Genomic DNA, 26,601 nt, shown 5'->3' on the forward strand with positions numbered 1-26,601 from the left:
GATGTTCATAAAGGGCTATGCCAAATTTTTGAGGTTCTTTTACAGTTATGTGACATCTTCACATTCATCTGGAAGGGTTTGAATAATGAGAGAAACAAAAAGAAAACTAGAAGCTTGGTTCCTTGTCTTAGTAAATCATTGTCATGCTTATACATATGACCCATCTCATTAAGATGATGACGGAGAAGGAAGAATCCTTAATACTAGAATCTAAGAATGGAGAAGAAGATTCAAGGATCGAAGCTTCAAGTCTTGATTAATGGTAATTCATTTTCTACAGCTTTTGTCACACCATTCAAGTCTGAACCAAATATTAGTATTCTTACTTACGATGGATAAGTGGATGATGAAAAGCTTGATATTCAATTTTAATAGCTAAAAGTATACTTCGGCATTTAGTAGTGCAAAAATTAGTAATAGATATATTTGCAAGACTTTAAAAGATTGAGCATGCATTAATGGGGTGGAAAAACTATATGCATGGTTTAAATAGTGCCTTGATGAAATGGAAATGTTTTGTTAATTAAATGAAAATGCTTTTGCCACAACAAAAGGAAATTTCCACGATTAAATTCTGAAGTGCAAGATATAAGAAATATCTTTATCCCTTAAAAATCATCAAATTGTAATGAAATTCCAAAATGGCTTACATAGCAAAATTAAAATAAAGCTAAAATATAGAAAAATAAAAACAGAAAACCACTGCATAATAGAGAAATTAAAAACACAATAAAAATCACTCCATAACATTAAAAAATTAGATAATAAAAAAATAAACTACACATCAAAGATAACTAATTCTAATGATATAATCTAAAAATAATTAAAAAAAAAAATTCTAATAATCTAACTAAAAACAATATATAAAAATCAGAAATTAATAAAAATTACAATTAAATAATAATAATACTACTCTGAGAAAATAAACAACAAAAAAATACACCCATAATCGTGCACAACGATAATGCACCCAGCTAAATCATGCACAATGATAATGCACCCAGCTAATACTTGCTTACTCACCCAAGCGGCTGCAAGTAGAAAATACACCCGACTAAATTATGCACAATCTGAAAATGGCCCAGTGTACAGAGCTCCCACCGCCGAGATCCACAGGGATTGAAAATGGCCCAGTGTACAGAGCTCCCACCGCCGAGATCCACAGGGATTGTCCGCTTCTCAGAGTGGTGGGACCAATGTGATGGCCGAACTTCAAGATTAGCATATGCCGCTTGATTCCGCTGTTGAAGTTCTTAGCCATATCCACCGCGCATTTGAAATGATTGGAAAATAAACCCTTGCATGAAGTATTGTCATGTAGTGTTAGCCATGTATATTACACACTAAGGGAAATATGGATGAGAAAGATAATAATGCTCATAGCTATGTGAATCGTGATTAGTTATATCTCCAATGGGATTAGGCTAGTGAATGAAATAAATTAATGTAAGGAAAAATTTAGCATTAAATTTTTTCTTTTACAGAGTCATTATTCAATGAAAGTGATAAAAGTTATATATATATATATAAAATGAAAGTGATAAAAGTTATATATATATATTTATATATATGTATATAATTGACATTGAAGAAAATGATAACAACTTAATAAATTATTTATTTAATATTGAATAATGATTTTTTTCTTATATATAATCCTCATATTATAATATACATCATGTCATTAGAGTATAGATTGATATAATGAGAGTAATACAAATTGTACACAAATTATTTTTACATATTTTTTTCAAATTTATATATTTTTAGATTATTATAATAAAATGAAAGGAAATATGTCCACAAAACAGTGATTGCCCATAAATACCTGATGCCTATGTAGAATTCACGAAGAAGTCAAGGTGAAATAATTGAAGATTGAGAAAAGAAAAGGAGGGGAAATGAAATGGCTTTAATGATGTCTGCAAGACCTCCAGGTTTAAGGGACTATTCCCTATGGCTTAGTTTATATTTAGATTTTTATTTATGCTGATTCTGTTGTTATGGATCTTGAGTAAGAAATTTGTTGTTTTGTGAAGTCTATCTCTTCAAAAAGCTTACGGATCTTGAGTAAGAAATTTGTTGTTTTGTGAAGTCTATCTCTTCAAAAAGCTTACTAATACTGTTCATCTTTAGTTTACTAATAAACTAATGAAGGATAACTTCATACCTGCACTCTTTGATAAAATGTCATTATGTTTCTACCACTCTTTTATTGCAAAAAATGCAAGTTGGCTCTTCCCAATCTTCTTTAAGAACTGCCGATCTCCCAATTTCACATCTTAAATGATGTGAGCCAATCCTTAACAAAGCAATTAAAATTTTAGTTGGAAGAAAATGCTGAGAAATAGAAAAGAAAAAATATGTGATGTTCTGTGGTCCTTCACCAGAAATTTTGGTAGTCGTCCACCATTAGAAATCGCCTAGTCTAACGAGGAGGAGGAGTTGCTCGGAAAGTTATGGTAATTCTGGTTATATTTAGAGAAGATCCGGCAAGGATTTTTGTAAATCCAAGTTATAGTTGTTAAACTTCAAAATTTTAGGTGTCATAGACGTTTTTGATGGTGCTGAATCTATTTCCACCATCAAAAACACGATTCAAACTGCCTCTACAAGATTTTTTAAAATTCTTTTACCCAGATTCCAACCACTTTTGACCATCCAGGTATTCCTCCATCTCTTTAGACTGCAATTAAAAAATGCCATGTACATGTAAAAAAGACCAGGGAAATCTTAAAATACACAATAATTCTCCCACATGTACAGTACATGACTGAAATACAGCGTGAAGAGCGAAGTTAGCGGGAAAATGGAAAGACACTCCGAAATTGCACTATGAACTGCGGCACGGAGATGAAGAAAGGCATTGTGAATGTGTCCCCGTAATTTAGCTAAAAGTAATCTTGTTCTACAAAACTTTCTTCGTCGTGTCCCTCACAAGGACCTGGTAAGAACAGCGAGAATTTGAAACTTCTATATAAATATTAAGGCTTTGTCAGTGTCCTTTCAGTGGCATCTTTGCTTTTTAGCAAAGGCCTAAAAAGCTGAGCAGTGAGAATCTTTGTGCAATTCCGAGTAAAGTACTGAGAGGCTTTGTCGGAGTGCTTTCGGTGGCATCTTTGCATTTGTTAAAATGCATAACAATGAGCATCTTTGGCAATTCCAGCAAAGTATTTTCAATAATAGAGGTAATTAAAATATATATAATTTTATTTTCCTAGAATTTGATTTAAATAATGGAGAATTTACAATTTAAATTTATATTTATATTTGTAATTCTAGCGGAGTATAATAGAAATAATTAAAATATAATTTTTTTGGGAATGTTATTTAATTGTGGAGAATTCGATCATGGGTTTTGGATGATGGTGAACTGGTGTGCTGTTAAGTCACTCCTTACAATAAGTCATTATAGAAGTAGACAACATATTTGAATAAAATTTGTTTGTGTCTGAGAAGGTTTTGACGTACGTTACTGCTGGACGAAGTTGTGATATTCTGAGAAGGTTTTGACGTACGTTACTGCTGGACGAAGTTGTGATATTCTAACTCAAGAAGCAAATCCTACCTTTTTCCACAGTGGATGCAGACTATCATTAATATGTAATTTTTTTATTTATGCTTTAGTTAAATACGGTGTATAATTTCAAATCATCACGTAACTTTGTTACTGGCCAATCCAATTCCCTGAACTTAACCCATATCCTATCTCATCGCACCATCAAAATACGGATTCCGCGTAGAGGACGGACAATGAGTCACCAACGTATGAGAGATGAGCAGCATACTGCTAACTTTCGGTAGCAAGCAGTCTGGTGCTTGTTTAGATCAACACATCGCTCAAATATCTTCCACTTCTCACTCTGAGTCTCTCCCTTTTGGCATCTTCATCTTCTCATCTGCTTGCGCAGTGCAGTTTGTCAGTCACCAATATAATTAATGGCGAATAATCAGACATTAGCTTCCTCCTCAGCCTCTCCAACTCCCAACCGCAATTATATTTACGATGTTTTCCTCAATCATAGAGGGCCAGATGTTAAGAAAACGTTCGCCAGCCATCTCTACCGACGGCTCCTTTCCGCTGGATTCAGAGTCTTTTTAGACCAGGAAGAAATGCAGGAAGGGGAAAATATAACTCGTCAAATTGAAGGAGCTATTGCAACGGCCTCTGTTCATGTGGCTATTTTCTCTCCGCGATATGCGGAGTCAAAATGGTGTCTCGAGGAGCTCCTGTTGATGCTGAAGTCGGGGGCGACCATTATCCCTGTCTTTTACCATGTTAATCCTTCTGAACTTCGGAGGACGCAGGATGAAGGCAATTGCGGAAAGTATGCTGAAGCCCTTCGCCAGCTAGAAAAGAAAAAGAGATACGAACCTAACACTGTTAAAAAATGGAGGCAGGCCCTTTCTAGCGTTGCAGATATAAGCGGTTTGGAACTGCAGGAGTGTAATGGGTAAGATTTCTAGCTCCTTTTTCCCGATTGACCTTTAAGTTCTTTAAGCGTGTTTCTCACCAGCTTTAGTTATGTACTTGTAAATAATCAGGGACGAGGGGGAGCTCGTGGATAGGGTTTTGCACTTGGTGCAGAAAAGGACCAGAAAACCCCTTTTGGAGGTAGCCACATATCAAACTGGGTTAGAAGAAAAGCTACAAGATTTTGAATGGACTGTGTTGTCACAACATCACAGCGAGGAAGTCAAGATTGCAGGGATAGCAGGCGTTGGTGGAGTTGGGAAGACGACTCTTGCGAAACTGTTCTTTAACCGTAAGAGATCAGAGTATGATCGATCTTGCTTTTTGTTTGATGTGAGAGAAGCTGCATCTAGGGGTTCTTTAACATCCTTGCAAAGTAAACTTTATGAGGATTTGACTGGACAGGCTCAGATGATGAATAGCATTGATGAAGGCATAACGATGTTAAAATGTCATGCCCCGTCTTCTCAAGTTCTCGCAATTCTAGATGATGTGGATTCTTTTGAGCAGTTGTGGGCATTATTTTCACCGCTGAAGGATACCCTTAGTTCAGGTAGCATAATTTTAGTTACATCTCGCAATAAGGCTCTTCTTAAAAGCTGTGATATGAAGAACTCGTCCATTTATAATCTGAAAGGTCTGAATAGAGAAGATTCTCGAGAGCTTTTTTGCTTGCACGCTTTTCGGCAGCATAACCCTGTTGTAGGATTTGAAGAAGTTGTTAGCCAGTTTTTGGATCAGTGCCAATGATTGCCGTTATCTCTCAAAAGTGATAGGGGCTCTTCTTTACACGGAAGGCCAGGACTTAGGGTATTGGAGAGAGCAGTTACAAAAAATATCTGAAGTACTGCCCAAGGATATACAAGGCAGACTTAAAATTAGTGTTGATAGCCTTGATGAGCAAGAGAGAGATATATTCTTAGACATTGCTTGTTTCTTCATAGGAGAAAACAGAGAGAAGGCCATCAAAATCTGGGACGCATCTAACTGGAAAGGATCCACCGGTTTTCGGAACCTACAGAACAAGTATCTCGTAGAGGTCGACCACAGAAACTGTATAAGAATGCATTCTCATCTTCGAGACTTGGGGGAGAGCTTTGGCAGCGAAAGAACCTAAGGTTCGTCTTTGGCGCTTAACAGACAACGCCTTCTGTAATGTGTCCCACCAATCATCGGTATGTACTGTTTGAAGCACTACACATTCGGTTAGTGTTCTTAAATTTATGGTCAATTTAATCTGTTTTTCATCTTTTGAATTATTATTGTTTCTAACAGTTTTCACTAAACAATTTAGGTACGCGGAATTAACTTACAAACATCAGGCATTGCGTTGGAAAATCATCTGGAGATCGGCCATCCTTCTGTTGATCTGCGCGGCTTGCAGCTGCTGAGAGTTCAAGGTGAATGGTGTGAAGGCATATCCAATCACTTGAGATTGTCAAATCTTCTATGGATTCGGTGGGATTTCCCTTCAGTCAATCGGATCTCGTCACATGACTCGGAAGGTGTGTCAGAAACTGTATCTTTCTCATATGGGTTCTCGGAAAGTTTTTCCGAAATTGCTTCTTCCTCACGTGTTGGGTGCACAGAAGTTGTTTCCTCTGATCGGCCGTGTCGCCACTTTTCTTTGCCTTCCAGTATTCCAATAAAGAACTTGAGAGTTTTAGAAATCTTTGGCGGCGAGATCCACTTGGAAACACTGTGGGAGAGTGGCAGTGAGGTACTTCTTTTGTTGCGGTCTGGTTCTTTTCGGTAATTAAAAGTTTGTGTGTTGTGTTATGGTTCTTTTCAGTGATTAAAAGATTGTGTGTATTTTTCTCCTTTCATAGCAAGTAGAGGTTTTTAAATTTAAAACGAACAATTCATTGTAGGCACCTATGCAGTTGAGAGAGCTGAATATCGATGTAGCCCATTTCCAGTTGCCGAAGTCTATTGGGATGTTGAAGCACCTGGAAAAGATTGAACTGGGATACGCTATTGAAGCATTGCCAGAAGAATTCTTTCTTCTCCGCTCCCTGAAACATTTGAGAATGCGTGTGAGCATGAAGTTACTGCCAAATGCGATTGGGAATCTTTCAAACCTCCAACATCTTAACTTGAATGGTAGCTGTGACTTGGAAAGGCTGCCAAACTCTTTTGGGGATCTTACAAACCTCCAGTATCTTAGCTTGTATGGGTGCTCCCGTTTGGAAACGCTGCCGGAATCTTTCGGGAGTTTAATTAGACTTAAACATCTATCTTTGAAGGGTTGCTCCAAGTTGATCCTGAGTACGGAAACTCTAGGGAATATCAGAGCGCTCGAAAGCTTAGACCTTTCAGATTGTCAGATAATGGAAGTATTGCCTCCTCAGGTCACACAGCAGTCGTCCCTGGAAAAGCTCTCCTTGTGGAATGCAAACCTTAAAGAATTGCCAAGTGATATTGGAAACTTAAGTAACTTGGAAATTATTAGAGTATCCTTTCAGGAATCCTCGACGGCAATGCTGCCTCCTTCGCTTGGTAAGCTAAGGAGCTTAAAGCACTTGACACTCTTTGGCGGGATTTGGAAATGTTTGCCGGCCTCAGTTGCAGAGTTGAAACAATTGACAAATCTCAAAATAGATTGTGGAAGAATTGAGTATTTACCAGCAAGTTTAGGAGAGTTAAAGAGTCTTACAATTTTAAAAGTAACTAACTGTCCGCTGCGGGAAGTGCCATTTGGCAGGGTGGAAAATGTTGAGAGAAAATATGCATCAGTACATCAGAGTGAGCACAGATTGTTGGACTCTGCTATTCCCGAGTGCATGTTTCTTCGACTCAAACAGTTAGACCTGCACGGTACAAGAATAAAGAAATTATCTTTTGCGGAAGGCGTTTGCCCCAACCTTCGTCAGCTGGACGTCAGCGATTGTTCACAACTGGTGGAGGTTGGAGCATTGCCCACGACACTAATATTGCTAGACTTGAATGGGTGTGATGCATTGAAGCAAATAACAGGGTTTTGTGGTCTAGCAAAACTTAGAGAACTGGACATGAGAATGTGTGAAGCCGTCGGGGAGTTGCCAGGTGCTGAAACGTTGATATCTTTGGTGCATCTCCGGGTTTTTGGATGTTGCAGTCTTAAGAGCATAAGGGGGTTGGCACAGGCAGCTAATCTTCGAATACCAAACTCTGAACGTCCTCCCAGCGATTTGATAGAATTGAACTTGTTTCAAGATTTGAAGTTGTGGAAAGAGGAGTTGGATGAGTTGCAGGTGGAGGGTAAAGATTTCAGGCTGAGAAATGAACAACACTTGGAAAATGAAAGCTTTAATGGCGAAAACGAATGGCAAGTGGAGGCCCAAGATTCTAAGGGGAGAAACGAGCGGCGCTGGGAGGTTGAAGCTTTCAGGCGGGGAAAAGAACAACAGTTGGATGGGGAAAACGAACAGCATTCCGGGAATTTTATGGGGGATAACGAATCGCAGTCGGAGGATGAAGATTTCGGGCCGGAAAACGAACAGCAGTCGGAGAATTTTATGGGGGAAAATGAACCGCCGTCGGAGGTTGAAGATCTTGACAGGCGGGCGAGCTCAATGCGGTGGGAGGCCGAAGATCTTGACAGGCGGGCGATCGCACTGCAAAGGGAGGCTGAAGATCTTGACAGGCCGGCGAACGCACTGCGGTGGCAGGTTGAAGCTCTTTACAAGTGGGCAAACGCACTGCGGTGTGTGGCTGAAGATCTTGACAGGCGGGCGAGCGCACTGCGGTCGGAGGCCGTGAGTAAATTTCACAGGTACTTTTCAGGTTTCCTCTTCTTTCTTCATTTATAGTTTTTCTCTTCTTCGTTTTTTAGTAAATCGGTAAAATTTAACTTGAGTAATTTGAAAATTTTAATATACTCAAGTGTATATTCTGTGAAATATAGGTTTCATGTGGTTGAAGTTCAAATGAGCTGTAATCAACTTCAATTATAATTAATAATGAAAAAATTAAATAAATCTTTTTTTTTTGGGGTTACTAATGGTTTAAACATCAAAGCAATATACATTTTCGTTTCATCATTAAAATTATATTTATATAGGTATATAGTTATTTTAATGATCAAATTTTTTGAGGAAAATTTTTGTTTTAAGCTTTTTATCCAAAAATAGATATTTTTTTACATTTTGATAAATTTCATCTCTTTAAATGTTTTTGAGAGTTTTTAAATTAAAATAAATTTTTATTGATTTTTATTTATAATTATTTATATTATATTAATTATATCTGAATGAAAAATCTGTAGATTTTAAGTTAAAATAAATTTATATTGATTTTTTATTTATAATTATTTATATTATATTAATTACATCTATATGATAAAAAATTGTATAAATTTTGATTTCTTATTATTTTGTAAATTTAATACAACCTTATTAATAATTAAAATATGGTTTTATTTAGTTGTTTTTATTTTTTATTCACTTATATAACTATTTTGACATTATTACAAGTTAGTGATTACATAGATTGTATTTAAAAAAATAAATTACAATATTTTAGTTGTGATTTTCAAAATCCAAGTTGTTTGCTAAGTAATTTATTAACCTTTATATAAGTAAATATAAAAAGACCACACGAAAAGTAATTAAAAAAAAATTATCATATTTGTATTTTGAAGATAAGTATGTTAATGAATTATATTGGTTGATGAAAATGATGTGGTGAGTTTTGATTATGGGTGGTAGGGTTTGAGAAATTTTCGCTACTCTGAAAGGTTTTATAAGTGTGTTTTTAGAGTTGATGTCTTTGTTAGGCGCAAGGACGAGTGTCCTGATAGGGGGTCGGTCACTCGTCCTTCAGAAACGTTGTGATAGGAAAATCAACACAAATTGTGGAAAAAAGTGATCGACCTAGTGGCAGTGGAACCTCACAACAATTTCCTATTATAGGTGCGAAATGACAAGCCGACTTGAGGGGAATGTGCATTCCAAAAGCTACTCAAAACCCCAAATTTGTTATACCTCTAAAATGTATGGAAGACCATTGCAAAAGAATGAAAGACCATGCTTTCATTTATAAGTTCATAGGTAGTTGGCCTACTGAGAAGGAGTTGCAACGTTGGATACAACATAAATGGCAACCCAAGGGTGAAATGAATTAAGATTAGGACCGAAGGGTTTCTTTACTATAATTTTCTTGAATATGGAAGATAAGGCTTGGGTTTTTGAGAGAGGGCCATATTTTTACAATAATGCAGGCTTATACATCCGGCACTCGGAAGAATGTTTCAACCTAGATAACCAATTTGTATGCCATAGTACCTATCTTTTGCAACACCTTGTACGGACCATAATACTTTGGTGATAATTTACTATCCTTCTTAGCTTGCTTGAGGGACATTTGTTTATATGGTTGTAGTCGTAGGAATACCCAATCACCTACATCAAAACTTCTTTCACTGCAATGTTGATCTGCCTATTGTTTCATTTTATTTTGCGCCAAAGTGAGGTTATCCTTTAAGAGTTGGAGAACTTGTTGTTGATGCTCGATGTGATCTTCCACTGCTTGAACCTTAGAATTTTCTCTTAAATATGATGTGATGGATGGTGGATGATATCCATAAAGTGCCATAAATGGGGTCATTTTTGTTGGAGTATCGAAGGAAGTGTTATACCACCATTCAGCTAGAGGCAACCATTTCAGCCATTGTGTCTGTTTATCAGATACAAAGCAATGAAGATATCCTTCCAAACATTTTTTTACTATCTCAGTTTGCCCATTAGATTGAGGATGATAAGATGAGCTATGAGCTAACTAAGTACCAAGACAAGAAAATAATTATGTCCAAAAATTTCCAGTTAAAATGGGATCTCTATCGCTTACAATAATCTTTGGGTTTCCATGTAGCTTTTGAATTGTTTCCATAAATGTAGTAGAAAATGTACTCACTTTAAATGGATGAGATAATCCACAAAAGTGTGCATACTTGGTAAGTTTGTCAATTACCACCATGATAACACTCTTTCCTTCGGACTTGGGTAAACCTGTGATAAAATCCATTGAAACCTCCTCCCAACGTTGTCTTGGAATGGATAAAGGTTGTAATAGACCTGGAGTCTTAATTGTTTCAACTTTATTTTGTTGGCAAACCAAACATTCAGCCACAAACTTTCGAATATCTGATTTAAGGTCATCCAAAAAAATTCCTTCTTAACCCTATGGTAAGTTTTTAAAAATCCTGAGTGCCCTCCTAAGGTAGAGGTGTGCAATTCCCTAAGAATATTCTGTTTGAGTTGGGAATTCTTACATAGGTATAACCGATCTTTGTACCATAACGAATCATTTTTCTAGCTAAATGTATCAGATGTATTGGGATCTTGTTGTAACTTTGGAATGAGTGCCCACACTTCTTCATCATTCTTCCATTCATCCCTTGCTTCGTTTACCCAATCTGGTTGGATAATAGAAATGGTGCAAAGAAATTCTTCTACATCCTCATAATTTCTTAAGAGTGCATCTGCCACAACATTTTTCTTCCCTTTTTTGTAGATGATTTCAAAGTCATAACCCAACATATTTGTGACCCATTTTTGCTGCTCTTTTGAAGATAATATTTGTTCTAAATAGTATTTAAAACTATCATGATCCATTTTTATCTTGAAGTGTCTTCCCTTTAGGTAGGGTCACCATTTCTTAAGTGCATGTAGTATTGCCAACATTTCCTTCTCTTAAACAGCTTTGTGTAACTACTTTCCTTTGATTGAATGACTTTCGAAAGCAATGGGTCTTTCTTCTTGCATTAAAACAACGCCAATTCCATTTCCTGAGGCATCACATTCAACAATAAATGTTTTTGTGAAGTCCAGTTTAGTAAGACCGATGCTTGGCACGTTGCCTCTTTAAGATGTTCAAAGGTCTTCGTTGCTTCTGGAGTCCATGAAAATGCATCTTTCTTCAATAATGTTGTTAGAGGTGCTGCCATTCTCCCATAATTCTTAACAAAATTACAATAATACCCTGTCAACCTGTTAAATCTTCATAGATGCTTTATGGATGTGGAGATTTTCCATTCCTTAATGGTTTTAATTTTGCTAAGGTCTACCTTAACACCTTCATGAGATACAATATGACCAAGATATTCCACCTTTTGTACTCCAAAGAAACATTTGGAGCTTTTTGCATATATTTGTTTCTCCTCCAATAGTTTGAGCACCCTGTCAACAGGTTGAACATGCTCCTTCCAAGACTTGTTGTAGATTAGTATATCATCAAAAAATACTAACACAAATTTTCTAAGGAAGGGTTTGAAAATGGAATTCATCAAACCTTGAAATGTAGAAGGTGCATTGGTAAGGCCAAAAAGCATGACAAAAAATTCATAATGACCCTCATGAGTTCTAAATGTCGTTTTCAGAATGTCTTCAGTCTTCATTATGATTTGATGATATTTTGAATGAAGATCCAACTTGGTGAAGTAAATTGATCTGTGCAATTCATCCAATAATTCATTAATGACATGAATGAGAAATTTATCTTTAGTAGTGAGCTTGTTGAGCTCCCTATAATCTAGACATATGTGCCATCATCCATCCTTCTTGTGAACCAATACTACTGGAGAAGAGAAAGAACTTTGACTAGGTTGAATTATACCAACCTCTAGCATTTCTACAACCATATGTTCAATTTGACTCTTTTGGGCATAGGGATATCTGTAAGGCTTGATGTTTGGAGGAACACTTCCTAAAATCAAATGAATAACATGATCATGATCACGAATAGGTGGGAGGCCTTTGGGAGTCTCAAATACCTTGGAATGATTGTCCAAGACTTTTTGGAGATTTGGAGAAATAGATGATTTTGATGTGGGAACCTCTAGTGAACATAATTGTGCAATTATGCCTTGTTGTTCTTTCTTTAGAAGCTTTGTCATTCCATTAGAGCTGATTATCTTTCCCGATTTCCTTGTGATACCCCTTAATTCAACTTCCTTTCCTTTTGAAGAAAATTTCATGAAAAGTTCTTGAAAATTAAAAGCTATTGTACCCAAGGATTGTAGCCATTGGACTCCTAGTACAACGTCAACACCACACATTGGAATGGAAAGCATTGGGCTATTTAATACATTTTCTCCCATGGATAGCTTGATATTATGGCACTTTCCAGAGCAATTTATGGTTCCTCCACTTGCAACCATCACTTGACACTCTAGTGCTGGATATAGGAAGCAATTCAATTCCTTGGCTATCTTACAATGAATAAAATTATGGGTAATTCCCGAATCAATCAACACTATTACCGTTTTCTTCTTGATATTCCCTTATATCTTGATAGTTTGAGGAGTGGTAATTCCAGCCAATGCATAACAAGATATGGTCAGATTCATTTCTTCTTTCTCTAGGGTTTATTCTTGGTATATTTCCTCTTCTTTTGATGTTTATTGTTCCTTTTCTTCCTCCTCTTCACAATCTATGTAAAATAATTTCTTCTCAGCACACTTATGACCTTTAGTGTATTTTCTATCAAAACTGTAACAAAGCCCTTTGTTCTGAAATGATCATAAACTAAAACTGATGTAGAATTGATTAACCATTAATGATTTGAATGTTAGCTAAAAGTGCAGAAATCGAGGAAAACTGCTTGAGAAGAAGACTTTACGACAACTGATTAAACATAATAAAGATGCATAACAGAAGTGGAAACAATAAAAACACAGCAATACTAGACAACAAAATTGATGACGTAGTTCGTCCTTGATGGACTATGTCTCCGGGTCCGCTTTCAAGATAGGCAACCGTTTTTATTAGGAATGAACAAAAGGAATTGATTACACAGAGATTTGATCAGTCTGAATGTGCACGCAGGCACTTCTGATCACTGTCATTAGATAGCCCTCTGAACCAACTTTCCAACGCCTCTTACGGATTCCAATTCCGACTCTTGATGCTCCCGTAACACTGCGAACAAAACTGCCTATGACTTCTAGAATCTGTAAGCAAAAAGTTAAAAACCACTCTCCTTCCTTGATGAAGGCAAATCCGCCTTTTAAAAGACCTTAGATACATTCTAACTCCCAAGACTGAGTTTAGGCATGCATAAGCTGAAATTAGGGTTTGTTGAGTTAAGGTCTTGTCATAAAATGACACCTTAGGTATTGGTTACACGGTGGTTTAATTAGAATAGCACAAAACTCAATGCAAAAACCCAAAATAAACTTTGGATATGCTGGCGGTCAAAAAACAATGCATAGGAGTTAACTGTCCATGTGAATAGGGCGCAATCAAGCCGCAAATGGACACAGTTGTAGGTTTGTTCCAGTAGTTTCAGAACCACTTACCGACTCTGCATGTGACAACTCCCTCCTGGCGGTCCCAGCTGACAGTGCGGCTTCCAGACTCCAACCCTAGGTCATGGCGGTTAACCACAAGGTCACATGTTGCAGTTACGTTACAATCTCTGCCACGGTTAGAGCCTATCCACCATGGTTAGAACCTGTCCGTCAATTTGTTCACATGTCCTGCGGTTATGTTACAATCTTCGCTGCGGTTTTATAACCTGACTGTCACGTTAACCTCCGACGATTATCACTGCTCTGATCACATGTCTCTCTAACATGGTTAGCTGTCCCGACGATTATTTGGCGGTTTAGGGCCTGTGTTATGGTTTTTACAATGTTTTGAATGTAAAATGAATAGTCCGAGGGTGTATAATTATGACTTAGGCTTTAGGATTAATACATGTTTTGGTAGATCATAGGTTTAGGTCTTAGCATTAGGATTTGAATGTGATAAGTAAGAGATTTAGGTAGGTTTTAGATACCTTAATGCATGGTTTGAGGTTTTAGATGTAGGATTAGGGTTTTAATAATTGATCACCCATTTACAATCATTCGTCGCCTAATGACAAACTTGTCGAAAATGTGACATAAAACATATACATATCGTCGACACCAACTGCCTTTGCAACGATATCCCTTTGTCGACACCCAAATCCTGCGAGGCAACGACACGACACATGTTGTCGACCAATCCTGGTGGAATTTTCGATGAACTCATGTCGATAACCAGGCGTTAAACCATCTCAACTAAATGCCATGAAACCATAACATTACCTGTACAACCTGATCCATAACCAGCACTCTCAAAGTTGAATTGAATTGACAACGACATTGAATACTGATGAAGACACTTGAACACCTGTCCAATGTATCAACGAAATCCTTCTGGATCATTCCTCTCCACTTGAAAGCTTTTGGACCACAAAAGTTTGACTAAACAAATAGGCGATGAGGGTAGAAATCCCTCTCTTTCCATACTGCCCTGACGATGTACCAATACATTCTATTAATCACCTGTAAGTGATGACGCTGACCATGGTACTTTTTGAGTCGGTGACCTGTTTCATCCATCCGCAGTATGAACAACTTGCGAAGATGGGCAAACAACCTATAATGAACATGGCAATTGATTTCTTTCCACGAAGAACCATGAATTAGTAATTCATAATCTTTGAAAACAGTCTCTACTGGATGTTGTTTAATACCATCAACATGTATAAACAATCTATTTTGTGGAAAGATAGAGACAATCAAAGATGTTCTTGACATCAAACCAGCTACTTGAATTGACATACTTTCCTGATTCTTGATTACTAAGTGAACTTGCTGCAATGAACCTATCCAACTATAAGGTGAAATTTGCTGCAACTTAGTTTGATTTTGAAAGTATTGAATTAGTTGTTGATTTGTTTGAATCACTTTTCCTTTATTCATTAAATGATGTTTCCATTGATTATCACTTTCCTCTAATGCATAAGTTTCCATTAGACACTGCTTTAGAAAAGGCTTTGATATGAAAACAAATAGGTTTCCTCTCCACTTGAAAAGAGGTTTCCAAACTGTTCGAGACATGACATGGTGACACAATACAGGAGAAATTGAACACTGACTTTCCCCAATTCTGCCCTGTATCCCCGCAATTGTTAAGTTCCAAACTTAAACTGAATTGATTCATTCTAACATTAGGAAGAGGAGCTTTAGGCACAAACTATAATTCGTGTTGTAATCCCTGCTTATGAATAAAATGTTTGGTTTTACATAGAACTGAACAAGTTTCTATCTCTTTAATCAAACCATATTTAAGTTGAGTTGCATAACTTAAACAAGAATCATGTTCATTGTTATGTTGATCCTTTACACACATGATTACAAACTGCTTGTTTGAACTTCTTAATTGCTTCATCTGATTAACATTAACTGAATTCAAGTGATTTTTGGTTTGATGCGCCCTAACAATAAATTCAACCCCATCTTTCTTAAGGTGATATTTATGCTCTTTCCTGTAAAATATTGCATCACAATCATAAAGGTAAGGACTTCCTAAGACAATTCCACATATGTCTACTGGAACCACATCTAATTCCACTTCATCAATGTATGGAAAATCGTAATCGAAATTGTTTGATGACTTTTATCTGAGTTGATTTATTTAGCCATCCTAATGGGTAAGGTATTGGATGATTCTGTGTTTCCAAACCCAACTTTTAATTAAATGATTCATGTATGATTTTTAAATATTTGGGTAGTGATTTTTATTTTTAACCAGGAGATTCTTCTTGTAAAATCCTTGAAAATAGTTCATACTTACTATCACTTACCTCTCGCCATAATTTTAGCAGGCTCTTACATAAACAATGGATAGAAATAAGATGTAAATAAGTATACTTCCCAAGAGTTACTTCCTACCATTATTTATATTTTCCTTAGCACTTATGTAGGAGTAAAGGAGTAAAATTGTAAATGTGTAGACTTACTAGTGGTTAATACCCAACAAAATTTATGCAAGTCCTTGTGCCTAAGCAAACAATTAATTTATCCACTTCACATCTCAATTTATTAGTTCCTACCAAAGCAAGACTATAGGATTCAATTTTCCTATTGAACACTATTAATTTAGCATTGGTCAGTGTAGGCTATAATCTTTTATCCAAATTTTTCCAAAGCATAAATTTCTAACTTGAGTGGTGGGTACTAAAATGCCTTACAACACTTATTTAAATTGCATTTTTGAATGTATATATAGATTCAAATCTTAATTCTTTTTTTTTTAATACATATATATAGATTCAATGTCTTGACACTTCCATTATGTGGACTACATAGCTTAAACTTGCAATTCCACCAAATCTTTTTAGATTTGAGATAAAATTGACTGAAAAATATACTATAAAAGGGCTAAAATGTAGAATAGTGACACTATAATTGTTTTATATAATATAAATAGTTTTGTATTTTTCACCATATATAATATATACTCTATGTAGTTGACATTTAAATATTTTACTTGACATGGCCATTGACATGATTTGCCTATTGAAATAGACATTAATAATATTTAAAATGGTATATTAGTGCTTTTCAAATAAATTCTATATTAAAAATTGAATGAATTACAATCTCCTTATTTTTTACATTCAATTACTATTTCTCTTTGCATATTAAAATAGGTTAATATGTTCACAATTTTATATATATATATATAGTTTGATATTGAAATATATTAGTTATTAAGTAATATATTAAAATATTTTTAAAGAGTATAAATATTTTACTTTTAATTATTTCATCTCTTTAAAATACTATATAAAATTGTTATATAACATAGAGATGTTTGATATTGAAATATATTAGTTATTAAGTAATATATTAAAATATTTTTAAAGAGTATAAATATTTTACTTTTAATTATTTCATCTCTTTAAAATACTATATAAAATTGTTATATAACATAGAGATGTTTGATATTGAAATATATTAGTTATTAAGTAATATATTAAAATATTTTTAAAGGTATAAATATTGTACTTTTAATTATTTCATCTCTTTATAATACTATATAAAATTGTTGATGATGATGATGATGATGGTTAACGTCCACTGAGACCAAATTGGTCTATCGGACCTACAATTTTCTTAATTTTTACTTGTCTGGCTCCTCGTCTTTCTTGGCGAGATTGGTGTTGTAGCTTTCTTTCTTTTCTCTACGGTCTTCCAACTTCCTTTGTCTTGCATCTCCTTCATCTCTTCTGGTTCTTGGGACATTGGTGTCTTAGCTTCGCGATCTATAGTCGGAGAAGTTTGGTTTAGGAGATCTGCTTTGCTGTTAAATGAAGATTTATTTTCTGCGGTATTCAAATCCTCATAAATGTTGATTTGTTGGGGCGGGCTTTCTCCTTGCTTGCTTTCAGAGTTGTTTCCTTCTTCCTTGATTTCTTGTGACTCAGAGTTTTCTCTAGAATATTCTTCTTTGATGACAGTGTAGTGTTCTTTTTGTGCTCCTTCCCACCATGTAGATCTGTGGTGGTTTTTTCTAACAAAATTTTTCTCAGAGGCTTTTGGGCAATTTTTGGCTAGATGCCCCGTCTCAAAGCACGATCGACATCTGAAGAGGACACTTTCATAATCAAGCTTCTGGTTCCACACATAGTCTTTACTTGTTAGGTTTATTTCAGCTGGGAATCCGGCGCTGAAATCCATTTCCACACAGATGCGTGCATAGGTGGTTCTGGCATATTCCTCTGTTTCTGGGCACCTGCAGTAAAATTTCCCAATTGCATTTCCGATGGCTTTTAGCGAGCAGAGATTCCAGAGATGCAAGGGTAGGCTTGGCAATCTCACCCAAACTGGTGCTGAGGTTATCACTGCTGTAGAGGGATCGAATGATGGGTTCCATGGCTTCAAGAATAGGCCTGATTTTTCCCAAAACCAAGGGCCGGAATCTAGAATACATTGTCTGCTTTCAGGATTTTCAAAATCTACTATAAAGAAACCTCTAGCACAGGGGTAGATATTAATTTCATCAGAAATGATAGGCTTCCATACCTCCGAGATCCAATTGTGGAGTGCTATCAGCTGCGGCCAAAAACCATTGAACCGACAAATTAGGGCACTTTCGGAGAACTTCAAAGCTTCATCGAGTGAGTCCTGGACCACTTGGATAGTGGGAGCTGGGGCTTCACTCACGATATGGGCAGGAGATTGCCCTCCAGAGGCGGATGAGCCACCAGTTATTTTTGCGAAGCTCGGAGCCATATTTTACGCAGATCTGCACCAGATCGAACCGCAGATCTGAAGAGTCAAGCCGCAGATCTGAAGAGCTGTGACCCAATGAAGTTTTCGAGTGCCGCAGATCGAAAGAATGCGAAGATCTTTTCGAGTGCCGCAGATCGGAAGAGTGCCGCAGAACCTCTATGCGCACTATAATTTCATTACTCTCTAGTCAAGCTCACTATAATAGTAATGAGTGATAAAGATCGGAAGAATGCGCAGATCGGAAGAATGCCCTTATCAAACGCAATCGCTGCTCGTTGCAGAAATCCTCTTCTCGGCTTCGTATCAAGCCTAAACTCTCGTACTTACCCTTATAAAACGTAATCGCTGCTCTTACCCTTATCAAACGCAATCGCTGCTCGTTGCAGAAATCCTCTTCTCGGCTTCGTATGAATCTTTACAGGGAGAGAGATCGGAAGAATGCGCAGAGAGATCGGAAGAATGCACCGCAGACGAGATCTACGGAGATAGATCGGGAGATCTCCGGAGATAGACATGTTTAATATTGAAATATATTAGTTATTAAGTAATACATTAAAATATTTTTAAAGGTATAAATATTTTACTTTTAATTATTTCATCTTTTTAAAATACTATATAAAATTGCTATATAACAGAAATTAAAATATTTTATTTTATAATAGAGAGATTAAAATATTTTATTTATGAGGGAGAGTAAGAATAAAATATAATTATGATAAAGTTATTAATATCTTTTAATGCTTTTAATCATAATTAACTATATTCATTTAACATTTTTTTATTATTATATATTAATTTAGAATGAGCGGAGTATACTTTCTCTGTTTTGCAAGAATTTCTGAGACTTGAAAAATTTTATTTTTCTTTTATGTTTTTCATGTTGATTTTAAAGTCGGGCTAATGGAACCTATATCTGTCGGAGTATATCAATATATCATGATTATTATATAAATAAATATAGTGAGTGTCTTATTGATCATGTCACATTGTTTAGCTTCTTTTCGGATTGCCTATACAGGGACTCGGGAGTCAAAAGAATTATCAGAGTACCTGCTGTCAGTGCGAATTTGGGGGACATTCCATCGGATGAATTCTCCTGGGTAAAATTGACGCAGATGACCATATTAGGCCATCCATATCCAATGTATACTGCTGTTACATTCTTTAGTTTTTTTTGGTTGTCTATATTGATACTCTTTCCGCTTTAATTGGCCTCTTGATTAACTGATATTTTATTGCTTCGATCTTGCAGAAGCTATTACAGGTGCAGAACAGTGAGTTGTCCTGCAAGAAAGCACATAGAACAAGCCCTAGACGATCGAAACGTATTTATTGTATACTACGATGGTAAACACAACCATTCTCTTTCTGTATCTGAAACACAGGCCCTGAAATTAGCTGTTCAATATTGTCCAGAGGATGTGGCTTAATAGTTAGGTAAAATCAGTTACTTTTCATGATCAATACTATGTAAGCCCTTAAAATTGCTTTAGAAGAAAATTCTTCAAGTGGAAAAAAAATTAGTCTTAAAAAGGACCTTGTGAAAGTTTCTGCATCCAGATCTCCACGGAGCCATTTGTTTTTCGTAATCGTCCTAATTGAAAACCTCCTCGAGCTTCAATCCATCAAGAGCGATAAGTCTGGAGTTTCTGAACGATTTATTTTTTTCTACAGATTCTTTGCACTGTATCATTAATGTTCAAAGCCAAAGAAAAGCGAGGCTAAATTTGCAATGATCGAAGAATATTAGCATTCATTATATCAAGCTATCTGCTTGCGGTGGTCAAATTTATTACAGCGCCTGGCCCTTGCCTCCAACATTTTGTCTTTTAATTGGTTTTCTATGTGATGATCAGATCAATGCATCACTGTTCGATTTTTTAAAAGTTAATCCCTCTTTTGAAAAAAGAGAAATAAAGCCGAAGCACTTATAATTGTTTTCGTTTTCGTTTTTAAAGAGAATCGGTTACATATCGACCAATTTGAAGGTCTGGATAAATAGACTGAGAATTCGAGATTCGGACACGTTGTTAAGAATTGAAGTCATGCTCATGCTAGTCAAAATGGTAAAACCCTGTTATATCATAAGCTAGGTTTTGCCTGTTGGTTCTGCATTTAGGTGTAATATTAAAACTCGATAATATTTTCGAAAATTTAGTGGGAAGTTACATGAAGTTGAAATTTATAACATATCTAAAACCTTTACATAAGGTTGAAATTTATAACATATCTAAAACCTTTATATTCAATTTCTGCGAGCGATTTAATCAAGATATTAGATTTCTTTCGGTGTTGAAAATGTGAAAAAATTGTGAAATAAAATCAAAATAAAATTAAAATCTTTTTTATATGAGATCATTTTCTTCATTTTATCGAGATCTATTATCCATGAATGTTGCTTTGTTGGTTTCTTTTGCTCTCTCTTATCAATTATGTTTTTTCCCTCTCTTATCAATTATGTTTCTAAATTTCAGGGCTAAAGCCTCAAATTGATAGGATAACAAGATCAACTGGCGCAGCGATAGTCCTTGCCCACATATAATTTCAGTGCTGTGAAGCAATTTTGCAATGTGAACCAATTTGCAATCTTAAAATTGTAAAGAGCTTTATTGGCAATTAGAGTTCTGATTGACAATAAAATTCTAAGAGTTGTATATGTTTTGCACTTAACTGTCTCCCCACCTCACCAAGGCCTCAATTTGTCCACATAAAGTGTAATGAAACAAGCCACAATTATTTGATATCTCGTCGAATGCCACATAAAGTGTAATGAAACACGCCACAATTATTTGATATATGGTCGAATGCCAATAACAGAAAACCCATAATAGATGTAATGAAACTACATCTAAGGTCTTGTGCACAGGGTTTGACCATAATATTTAAAATCTGCCAGAAATAGAGCATCCGGTCAAGGATTTGACTACAACATTTAAAATCTGCCAGAAATAGAGCATCCGATCAAGGACTTGTACAAATGAATTTCAAGTGACTTTACTACATTGAACATAGTTAGGTACTTGATGGGAGAAAGCATAAGCAATAGCTCTCTAAATTTGATTGAAACCTGTGGTTTCATTTTCGGTTTTGCATGAACTTCTTCAAGAGTTCCTTGACTATCAGGGCATTCCTCCTGAAACAAGGAATGCACTTCTGAAACAAAATAGACAACAAAATCAATGTTTTTCAAGTTAAAACAAAAAAACAAAATAGAAAAGACAACACAATCAATTTTTTTCAAGTTAAAACACAAAAGATCTTTAGGTTATCAGAATTATTCCTGCAATTCCATATCACACAAATATTAATATTGTTCTGTTAAGTGGTGTGATTGTCAGAAACCAAAATTGAAATTTAGCATATCTATTAACAAAGGGAAAACCACTGATCAGAAAAAACGAGATCATTTTGTTAAGTGTGAAGCCAAATTCATGCAGGATTCTAGATCCTTCTACACCGCCAGTAGTTTCTAGAATCACATGCAGGATTCTAGATCCTTTTTCTGACTCTATAAATTTGTAATTTCTCTAGCCAAGGCAGGCAAGCCAATGTCCAGGCCTGTTACATAATGCAAAGTGATTTTTCTTCTCCAGTGATTGTTTTATCTATCCCGTTGTTTTTGATTGAGTAATCTTGTTGTTTCTCCATTTGTCTGTCTATGCAATTATTCTTTGCTATTGCCGTCTAAGTCTCTGAGTATAAATCTGCTATGTGTGTGATGTATGCTCTGAACTATCAACTGGTATCAGTGCTAGGGTCGAATATCCATTGTGCGTGTGATGTATGCTTTGAACTATCAACTGATATCAGAGCTAGGGTCGAATATCCATTATGCAAGCCGCTTAGTGCCATCGCCTTACTCTGGCAGCATTCATTAAAATATTGGCTGTTACCTTTGGAGTTGTTGAGGGATCTATCCAGGAAATCGGAAATCGCTGCAAATAAGAGAGTCCATGAAAAGGATCTGTTCAGGAAATAGCTAAGGAACGTTAAGACAATTGTTGCAAGAAATAAAAAGGCCATGGGCATATGGTGAAACGTGCCATGAAGCCTAAAACGTGGAGTGCGTAAGTGTTTTACATGGAGTTCGTAATTTTTTTTTATCAAGATTGCACGTATACAAACCAACATATGTATGTGTGAAATGTGAAAAGGTTAAAACATTATATATATTTTTTATATTTATATAATTATATGTTGGAATTTTGAAAAGTATATTTTAAAAAAGAGCAGGAATTTTGAAAAGGGTATTTTAAAAGGAGGAAGGTCATTATTACTAAATTTTAAAGAGTAATAATTAAAGTTTTATTTTTAAGTGGAGTTTTTGTTTTTGGGCATCAATATATTGAAAATGGAGACAACAATTACAGATATGGAGAAGTTGAGTGGGGCTAATTTTGCCCTATGGAAATCACAAATGGAGGATATACTGATTTTGAAGGATTAGTATTTGCCAATTGAGGGCACAACAAAGTAACCCTCATCAATGTCGAATGAAGAATGGAATAAGCTAGATAGAAAGGCGATTGCAACAATCCGCCAATATCTAGCAAAGAATGTGTATTTCAATGTGTCCGGAGAAAAGACGGCTGAAGGATTATGGAAGAAGCTCCATGATCTATATGAGAAGAACACGGCATAAAACAAAGTGTTCTTGATGAAGAAGCTTTATAATCTCAAAATGAAGGAGGGTGCTTCAGTTGTTGAGCACTTGAATGCATTTAATATTATTAATAATCAACTTGCCTCTGTTAAAATCATTTTAGATGATGAAATTAGAGCTATTTTTCTAATGTGTTCTATGCCAGACAACTGGGAAAATTTAATTGTAGCTATGAGCACTTCAACAACTGTAGGGACCCTGAAGTTTGATGATGTCAGCAGCAGTTTAATGAATGAGGAACTGCGACGCAAGTCAATTGTGGAAAACCAGGGAGGAGAAGCTCTAGCTCTAGCTGATCGTGGTAGGAGAATGGATCGAGGCTGGCAAGGGCGATCAAGATCGAGAGGCCGATCAAAATCAAGGAGAGGAAGGATCATCTGCTTTCATTGTGGCAAACCCAGGCACATGAAGAAAGAATGTCAATTTTGGAAGAAAGGACAAAAGGATCAGAGACCATCTAATACAAATCACAAGTCATCCAGCACAAATGAAGGTGAGACTACTGCTATAGCCACAGATGGTGATGTGTTGTTTACTGTTTCAGTAGAGGATGCATGTGTATATACATCTAGTAGTATCTTTGATTGGATCCTTGATTCTGGGGCATCTCACCATGTAACCCCATGCAAAGATAGTTTTGTTTCATATAATATTGGTGATTATGGTAGAGTGCATTTTGGGAATAATAATTTTTGCAGTATTGTTGGAGTGGGAGATGTCCAGATCAAGATGAAGATGGACAAGATATATTGTTGAAACAGGTCAGGCATGTACCAGAAATGTGCATGAGTTTAATCTTTCTGGGATGACTGGATGATGAAGGCTATTCCATAAGCTTTGGAAAAGGAGGTTGGAAAATTAGCAAAGGAGCATTGGTCATGGCCAAAGGACCCAAGATAGGAACATTATACACATTGAAGGCACTAATAGGAAAATCAGATTTGGCTGCTGTCAAAAAAGAAGGAAATTCAACATATTTGTGGCATAAGCATTTGGGTCACATGATTGAGAAGGGATTAAAAATCCTTGTTGGTAAAAATTTATTGCCATGTTTGAAATCCTATAATCTTGATCTTTGTGAGCATTGTTTATATGGTAGAAAAAGAAGGGTTTCATTCCTTAGGGGTGGCCGTGACAGAAAGAAAAATGTGTTAGAATTGGTACACTCAGATGTGTTTGGGCCTGTTAATATCAAATCATTAGGAGGAGCATCATATTTTGTAACATTTATAGATAATGCATCCAGGAAGGTTTGGGCATATCCTATGAAAAATAAAAGTGAAGTGTTTGGAATATTTCAAAAATTCCATGTTGCTGTTGAAAGAGAGACTAACAAATTGCTGAAGTGTTTAAGAACAGATAATGGTGGAGAATATTGCTCAAATGCATTTAAGGAATATTGTAATAGGTTTGGCATAGAGCATGAGAAGACTATGCCTAGTACTTGTCAAGAAAATGATGTCGCAGAAAGGATGAATCGCACCATTATGGAAAAGGTGTGAAGTATGTTGTCCAATTCCAGTTTAGAGGAGAATTTTTGGGCTGAAGCAGTCGGGACCACTTGCTACCTCATAAATAGATCTCCAACTACAGCCTTGGATGGCGGTATCCCTGAAGAAGTTTGGACTGGTAAGAATTTGAATTATTCTCACTTTAAAATCTTTGGATGTGAATCATTTGTACATATTCCCAAAGAAAATAGAACTAAGCTAGATGAAAAATCTATGAAATGCATTTTTATGGGATATGCGGATGAAGATTTTGGTTATCGTCTATGGGATCCACTCAAACATAAAATTATTAGAAGCAGGGATGTTATATTTAATGAGTCAGAAATGTTCAAGAGGACTATAGGTGAGTTGGAGGTCAAGAAGGCTATTGACAGGTTTGAAGAGTAGGGGGAAAACATCCCACCAATGCAAGAAAATGAACAACAAATTCAGGAGCGTGAAGAACAACAAGTGGAAAATGATGAACAACAAGAAGAAGGAATCTTGCACGAACCCTTATAGGAGATTCAACTTGATAATGCACCACCACAGTTGGTTCGCAAATCTTCTAGGCCTCATAAGCCTTCACAATGGTATCCTCCTTCAAACTATATTTTTTTCACTGATGAAGGTGAGCCTAATTGTTTTCAAGAAGCTTGTAAAGTTGAAGAATGGAAGAAAGAAATGGAAGAAGAAATGAACTCTTTGCAAGAAAATAAAACTTGGGAGTTGGTAAACCTCCCAAAAGGAAGAAAGGCTCTACAAAACAAATGGGCGTACAGGATTAAGCATGAAGGTGACAAAAAGAAGGAGAGATATAAAGCAAGGCTGGTGGTGAAAAGTTTTGCCCAAAAAGAAGGTATTGACTTCACTGAAATTTTCTCACCTGTTGTTAAAATGTCATCCACTAGAGTCATTCTCAGTCTAGTTACTGCTTTAGACTTAGAATGTGAATAGTTAGATGTAAAATTTGCTTTCCTTCATGGTGAATTGGAGGAAGAAATTTATATGGAGAAGCCAGAAGGCTTCATAGAAAAAGGCAAAGAAGGCCTTGTTTGTAGGTTGAAGAAGAGTCTCTATGGGTTGAAACAGGCACCTTGACAATGGTACAAGAAATTTGATTCATTCATGTTGGAACATGGTTTTTAGAGGTTGGAAGCTGACCATTGTGTCTATATGAAGAGGTATAATCAATGAAAGTATATCATATTAATGTTATATGTGGATGACATGTTGATTGTTGGGCATGATAAGAATAAGATCAATAGATTGAAGAAAGATTTGGGTAACAAATTTTCAATGAAGGATTTGGGAACAACACAATAGATATTGGGCATGCAGATTATGCGTGATAGGAAAAACAAAAGGTTGTGGGTGTCACAAGAAAAACATATCAAGAAGGTGCTTGACAGGTTTAATATGAAGGATTCCAAGCCAGTTGGTACACCCCTTGCAACCCACTTCAAGCTAAGTACTGAATTATGTCCTAGTGATGGCAAGGAGAAAGAAGAGATGAGTAAGATTCCTTATGCTTCAACAGTTGGTAGTTTGATGTATGCCATGGTATGCACATGACCAAACATTTCATATTCAGCAGGAGTAGTGAGTAGGTTCCTTGCCAATCTAGGCAAACAACATTGGCAAGCAGTAAAATGGATTTTGAGGTATCTCAAGGGTACTAGTCATTATTGTTTATGTTTTGGTCATGATGAGACTGTGCTTGAAGTATTTACAGATGTAGATATGGCTGGAGATATGGACACCATAAATTTCACTACAGGTTATTTGTATACATTTGTAGGTGCACCAGTATCTTGGGTGTCAAGGCTACAAAGAATAGTAGCTCTCTCTACAACAAAATCAAAGTACATAGCTGAAACAGAAGCTTGTAAAGAGATGTTGTGGATGCAACAATTCCTAGGAGAGATAGGAATAAAGCAGGACA

The 26,601-nt window shown here is 36.0% G+C and overlaps 2 protein-coding genes across 2 annotated transcripts; both read left to right on the plus strand.

Annotated features, from left to right (window-relative positions):
• Positions 1-3,939: 3,939 nt before the first annotated feature.
• LOC149214001 (disease resistance protein Roq1-like) lies at positions 3,940-5,224 on the plus strand. Its single transcript, XM_089389247.1, has 2 exons — positions 3,940-4,454; positions 4,546-5,224. The coding sequence occupies exons 1-2, from the start codon at positions 3,940-3,942 to the stop codon at positions 5,222-5,224; spliced, it is 1,194 nt and encodes a 397-aa protein (XP_089245373.1).
• LOC149214002 (uncharacterized) lies at positions 4,551-20,405 on the plus strand. Its single transcript, XM_089390833.1, has 5 exons — positions 4,551-5,649; positions 5,769-6,194; positions 6,346-8,228; positions 19,522-19,647; positions 19,756-20,405. The coding sequence occupies exons 3-5, from the start codon at positions 6,352-6,354 to the stop codon at positions 19,931-19,933; spliced, it is 2,181 nt and encodes a 726-aa protein (XP_089246959.1). The 5' UTR covers positions 4,551-5,649; positions 5,769-6,194; positions 6,346-6,351; the 3' UTR covers positions 19,934-20,405.
• Positions 20,406-26,601: the final 6,196 nt, after the last annotated feature.

Source organism: Pinus tabuliformis, chromosome 1_1, assembly GCF_031772625.1.
Source record: "Pinus tabuliformis cultivar Carrire ecotype Pingquan chromosome 1_1, CPIR1, whole genome shotgun sequence".
NCBI lineage: Eukaryota > Viridiplantae > Streptophyta > Pinopsida > Pinales > Pinaceae > Pinus > Pinus tabuliformis.